Source organism: Musa acuminata, chromosome BXJ3-4 (genome assembly GCF_036884655.1).
Source record: "Musa acuminata AAA Group cultivar baxijiao chromosome BXJ3-4, Cavendish_Baxijiao_AAA, whole genome shotgun sequence".
In the NCBI taxonomy this organism is placed as follows: domain Eukaryota; kingdom Viridiplantae; phylum Streptophyta; class Magnoliopsida; order Zingiberales; family Musaceae; genus Musa; species Musa acuminata.
In genome coordinates, this window is record NC_088352.1 from 32481044 (window position 1) to 32487500 (window position 6457).

The 6457-nt window shown below is 41.9% G+C and overlaps 1 protein-coding gene across 1 annotated transcript in view; it reads left to right on the forward strand.

The window, feature by feature from the left end:
- Window positions 1-5482: 5482 nt before the first annotated feature.
- Window positions 5483-6457, forward strand: part of LOC135635913 (phosphoenolpyruvate carboxylase kinase 2-like) — a 1603-nt gene continuing 628 nt past the window's right edge. The window contains exon 1 of the mRNA XM_065147377.1: window positions 5483-6371. Coding sequence (XP_065003449.1) covers window positions 5567-6371 — 805 coding nt within the window. The 5' untranslated portion in view covers window positions 5483-5566. The remainder of the gene's footprint in view (window positions 6372-6457) is intronic.

The window sequence follows — 6457 nt, forward strand, 5'->3', positions numbered from 1 at the left end:
TGCATCAGCCTGAGCTCAGTCTCGAGCTTTGCCAGGTGATGCATTCACCAAGCTCAGTCTTCGAGCTATGGCAGAATGGTGCATCAGCTTGAGCTCAGTTTGGAGCTCTGCCAAGTGATGCAACCACCGAGCTCAGATTTCGAGCTCTGCCAGGTGATGCAACCACCAAGCTCAGTCTTCGAGCTCTGCCAGGTGATGCAACCATCGAGCTCAGTCTTCGAGCTCTGGCAGAGAAGAAGCAATCGGCAGAGCTCAGTCTTCGAGCTCTGCCAGGCGGTGCCACCTCTCCAGTCGAGAGGTGCAACCGCCTGATCCCAGAATTCTGGGATTTGATCGATTTGATCGTTTTGAGCTCGAATTTTGAATTGGGTTGGGGCCTATAAATACCCCACCCATTCAGCACTGGAAAGATATAGACCCATACCGAAATTGTGATCTTTTCTGTGATTCTAAAGAGCTCAAAAGTGTTGTAAATCCCTTGAGTCTCCTCCTTCTGTTCTTCAAGTTTTCAACTGTAAAGTGAGGAGAGAAAGGTCTGTAAAGGTTGTCTCCTAAGCCTGTCAAAAGGAGAGAAACTGTAAGAGGGAAGTTTGGCCTTCGCCCATTGAAGGAAGGCACCTAGTTGACGTCGGCAACCTCATCGGTGGAGGAAGCCAAAAGTGGAGTAGGTCAAGGCTGACCGAACCACTCTAAATCTCTGGTTTGCGTTTATTTTCGAGCACTTTATCATTACTGCAAACCACCCTCGTCACTACTGCTCTCTGCGCTTTCACGAACAAGTTCTAAGTGCTGTTCTTCCAATTCTGCATTCAGACGTAAACTCGTATTTTCATACATTACAGTTTACGTTTACGTTTGATTCTGCAAATCTGTTTTCCGTGCTTTTACGAACGGACTTCCTTGCAGTTTACGCTTACATTTTAATCCTATTAATAACTGCAATCTGTCCTCTACGATTTTACGAACGAGTTTCAACATTTAGACGTAAAACTGCATTCGGACGTAAATCGGCTTTCCTCGCTCAATCATCAGATTTCAGTTTACGTTTACGTCTTGATTTCAACTGCATACTGCCTTCTGCGAATATACAAACGAGTTTCAAAGTTTAGACGTAAATCTGCGTCTAGACGTAAAACTGCGTTTAGACGTAAAACTGCGTTTAGACGTAAATCTACGTTTAGACGTAAAACTGCGTTTAAACGTAAAACTGCGTTTAGACGTAAAACTGCGTTTAGACGTAAAACTACGTTTAGACGTAAATCTACGTTTAGACGTAAATCTGCGTTTAGACGTAAAACTGCGTTTAAACGTAAAACTGCGTTTAGACGTAAAACTGCGTTTAGACGTAAATCTACGTTTAGACGTAAATCTGCATTTAGACGTAAATCTGAGTTTAGACGCAAAACTGCGCTTAGACGCAAAACTGCGCTTAGACGCAATCTGCGCTTAGACGCAAACTGCACTTAGATACAAACTGTGAATTTGCTTCTGCATCATAATTGTTTTTGAACGAACGCAGCTTTTTGATTTTAATTTCTTATAAGATTTCCGCTGCACTAATTCACCCCCCCCCTCTTAGTGCTCTTGATCCTAACAAATAGTGTTGTGATATATAGAAGGAATTATGACATTGATGATATACAATCACTATGACTCGTATTGATAGTCAGATTTAATGTGATATTATGTTTATTGGATTTCTTGGCCTATTTTATAAAATTTATATGTATGTGTAAAATATTTTTTAAAATTTTAGAATCTAATTAAATAAAATATGTTTAAATAAATTTATGGTTTATTTATCTTGATTTTAAATTTCTTTTATATCTTACCAACTAATTGGTCAAGTGTGAGAATATTAGATTATGTGATCCTATCTAATTATTTATGATATATTATAAATATAATTGGATTCTGATTATGATTATCAACCAATAGAAAGAAAATTTAATTATGGTAGGATTTCTAGGAGAGACAAGGGATTCTTCTAATTACTTATTTTAGTTCCTCTGCTTTCGCCTATAAAAGGATAAGACCTCCTAGGGATAAACCAACATAAACCTAAATAGTTATCGAGATATCATAGATCCTCTCTCATATTTTCTTTGCCCTTAATCCATCGTTCATTGTAAAGGATAAGAAGAGAGGAGAAGACGAGTCTAATTGTTTTTACAGATCGATATCATTGAATCTTTTGGACGATTGTGCATCTATAGATCAAATAAAGGCTTTCTAAGCAATATCGAAAGGTATGCATTATATATTTGATCTATCATTATTTGATTTTATTTTTTAGCATTGATTTTTTTATATAATAATAACATAATCATATTTTTATGCTTATAACTAGAGCCTAGCGGTTGATATGCTAGTATTCGTAATTGACACTTTAACATCACATGGTTAATACTCTGATGTCACATGCACAATAGCTCAACACCATGTTGATTAATATCTCAATATTATATAATCGATATGATGTCATTCCTTGAATGCTATAAACCATATTCACGATAGTTATATATTTCTTAGATTTAACGTAACACAATTCCATCGGGATCGAAGGTGACATGTAACAATCCCTAACATGAATGGGTATCTTCCAGTATAACAATTATGAAACCATACTACAAACGATCCTCTCTCTCTCTTAAGCTCCAGTACATTTATCTTTATAAAACTAGATGCTTCATCCATACCTCATAACCAATATCAGATATGTATAACTTAGAAGAATAAATGATATTCAGTGATTTCCCAACACTAATCAAAGATAAATGTGGAATAGAACGTTGATCGGCTGAACAATTTGACTCTACCAAATTTCATATTCTTCTCAAGACGCAAGCACTTTGAAATGATTGCCTATCTTGGTCAATGAAACAACCTTAAATATCATGCAACCCGTACAATTTATCACCAGAACATGTAATTAGTCAAGTTTCGGAGGAGAGCAGACATGAGAGACGTGTTGCAACTTGCAACACCAATCACCATTATAAGTTCTATCTTCTCTCGTTCTTCCAATTTTATTTGTGTCTTATACGGTGGAAGAGAAATATTTTAAATTAATCTTCTAACTTGGATAACCAATTCCAAGAAAATCTATCTTCAAATTTTAAATGCATCATTTCTTAAATTGTTGGAGGTAAAAACTTGAAAAAATTACACCTTATCCAATTATATTTAATAAAATAAAAAATCATCCAAAAGTACATACGAGTATAAGGAATGATTCTACCCCTCATTCAAGCATATGATTGAATATATTCCCCAAGTATATAATCATGTTTCCTCTATTATGGTTATGAACATAAGAAGGTTATTATAGATTCACAATAATATGAGAAGAGGTGGCTTAAGAAAAGATAAAAAAGAATGAAAATTTTTTTATGGAGAAAAGATATATTTGACTAGGAAATCCAGAATATTTATATAGGTTCATTTCCATTGGCTATAGACAGGTAAAACTCCAACCATTAAAAAAAATAAATTCCTTATTATTAAGGAAAGAATATTTCTAAAATAAAAAATTTAGTTTCTCAAAGAAAGAAAAAAAAAAAAAGAACACTGACATTTTATAGGTCTAGTACAGCAGGTTAATACATCATCTTTAAAACAGGTATTAGTATTTGATTAAAATCATTAAAATCACATTAAAAAAAAGCCACGTATTAATGTGCTTCGGCTAAGATTTTCTAATATATAAAATGAGTGATCTAATCGGGTCAACTGTATAAGCGGAGCATTGTATTAGTCCAACCAAAATCGTCCACATCAAACCACAACAGTCAAAGCAACAGTGATAGCTTATCGTAGACGCCCACTAAATATTTCATGCACAAAGACTATTAGCCCGTCCTCCTCCTGGATAGTAAAGGAAGAATTCTAACATCTACCTAACGTGTAAGTCACATCGAGCTCGTCACATAAATCCCAATGTAAGTTTTTGTTCAAACAAATATTGTCGGGCTTTCAACTAAAATATAAATCACTATATCATTATTCATTAAAAAAGTAAAGGACATAGTACTTGGATTTTGCTTGAAAGAGGCATAAGGAAAGAATTCCCGATCCGCAACCACATGACCTTTGTCAGCTTTGAGAGAGAGAGAGAGAGAGAGAGAGAGAGAGAGAGACCCTTGCTGATCTGATCCATGGCTCAACTCTTGTGCCAAAAGCCGCAGATTGGTGGCCTCAACTTATCCATTCATCTCCAACCATAGGTAGCAGGGACAGTGCCATAGTATCTTCGACTCCTAGCAGGACACTACATGGTATCCTAATGAAAGCTCGACCTACTTGTTATCATCCCAAGCAACTTCTTTCCCTACTGCTACAAAATTACATCTACAATTTGTGATCACATAGAGGCCGCTTATGTTAAATTCGTTTATATATATGAACTAAATTAAGTTCTGATTTTGTTTATGCATAGCTTGCCGTGATCCCTATTTATTTAATCGTATTATTGATTCCCCACGATAAGCGCATCTCCCTATTAGTCTTCCTGTCACCAACACTTTGGGGACCACAAGCAGCGCGAACAAGCAAACACTGCTACCTTATCGCCTCCACCACGATAGCTTATGGCGACCGGCGAACCAATGCCATACCTTGCTTGCTCCCTCCGTCTCCGGTTCCATATATCCTCCCCGTTTAAAACGACACACACAAAAGGGATACGCATAAGTACATAACTGCTGTCCCCACCACATGGCTTTCCACCGACGCGTCCAACTCGACTTTCCACGCGTCATCTTTCGATTGACGACGTTTCTGTGTCGTACGATCCCCGTCCGGAATGGCCGATAACTGCCCCGAAAAGCCGTTAGAAATTATGGCCTCTCGTTGTGCTTTCTATCTCCAACCCAACAGGCATCCCACCGTCCGTTGCCGTTAATTGTCGTGCACCACCCCCATCCGACGGCACTGGTCTGTTGAGATGGATTCCCACAGGATTAAGAAATTCAACTGTGGCAGTCACCCAAATTCAAGCGGTGGGCCACATCCCACGTCTCCAGCGCCGCACTCGCTGTGCGGAAGCATCGAGCAAGGTCGAATCGGACACGATTCCTCAAGTTAGAAATAGATTTTAAAGCTGACAGGCACTAGTCCAACATATTAGATAGCATGTCTTATAACTTTGAAAGGCTTCGTTAGCAGTTAAAACCAACCAAACATTATTTCTTTTAATTAATCTTTTGTTTTATATGCTTCACCAGACCACTCATCGTGACGCTTCTTCTTTCTGTATTAACATATTGGAGCTCCTTTGGCTCATTTCGTAATTGTAACTGTGAAGTAGGGGCGATTAGCGGATAGTAGAACTTGGTAACTATCATCGGCGGTGAAGTTCTGGAGACGACATATCCGTCTGATTGGGAGATCCGCTTGATCGGTTCGCCCGCGGTGTCAAATGTGCAAAGGAATATTCCCGGTGCCAAATGAGATCCCATGCAGTTTATAAATAGGGGAAAGCCGAGGAATTGTACCAGCAATGAGAGGGAGGGATAGAAGGCGGTAGGAGAGTAATTGTTGACCGTTGAGATCCAATCGAAACGCTATGAGCGAGGCACTGGTGAGGGACTACGAGATCGGCGCGGAGATCGGGCGTGGACGGTTCGGCGTGGTCCGGCGGTGCAGATCGGCGGCGACGGGAGAGGAGTTCGCCCTGAAGTCTGTCGAGAAAAGGCTCCTCGCGGACGCCACCGACCGCGAGTGCGTAGAGCGGGAGGCGAAGGTCCACCACGTCGCCGCCGCCGGTAACCCCCACGCGGTGCAGATCTACGCCGCTTACGAGGACGACGAGTGGGTGCACCTGGTGGTGGAGCTCCTCGAGGGCCCCGACCTCTGCGACCGGATTGCCGCCTGCGAAGGGGCTCCGTTTCCGGAGCACGAGGCGGTGGCAGTGGTCTCGGAGCTTACGGAGGCCGTCGCGGCGTGCCACCGGAGGGGGGTCGCGCACCGGGACGTGAAGCCGGACAACGTGCTCTTCGACGCGCGGGGGCGGCTCAAACTGGCTGACTTCGGGTCGGCGGAGTGCTTCCTCGGCGCATATGGGGAACGGGTACCCATGAGTGGGGTGGTGGGGACGCCGTGCTACGTGGCGCCGGAGGTGGTGGCCGGGCGGGAGTACGGGGAGAAGGTGGACGTGTGGAGCGTGGGGGTGGTGATGTACATGATGCTGACCGGGGGAGTGCCGCCCTTCTACGGGGAGACGGTGGCGGAGACGTTCGACGCGGTAGTGAGGGCCAACTTGAGGTTCCCATCGAGGGCTTTCCGGTCGGTGTCTCCGGCAGCCAAGGACCTGCTGCGGCGGATGCTCTGCAAGGACGTCTCCAGAAGATTCTCGGCCGAGCAAGTCCTCGGTTAGTCCCTTTCGAACCCTTTCATCTCTCCTTAGATCTTGTTCCGTCCTTTCCAACCAAGGATTTATGGATCTCTGTGGCTTTTG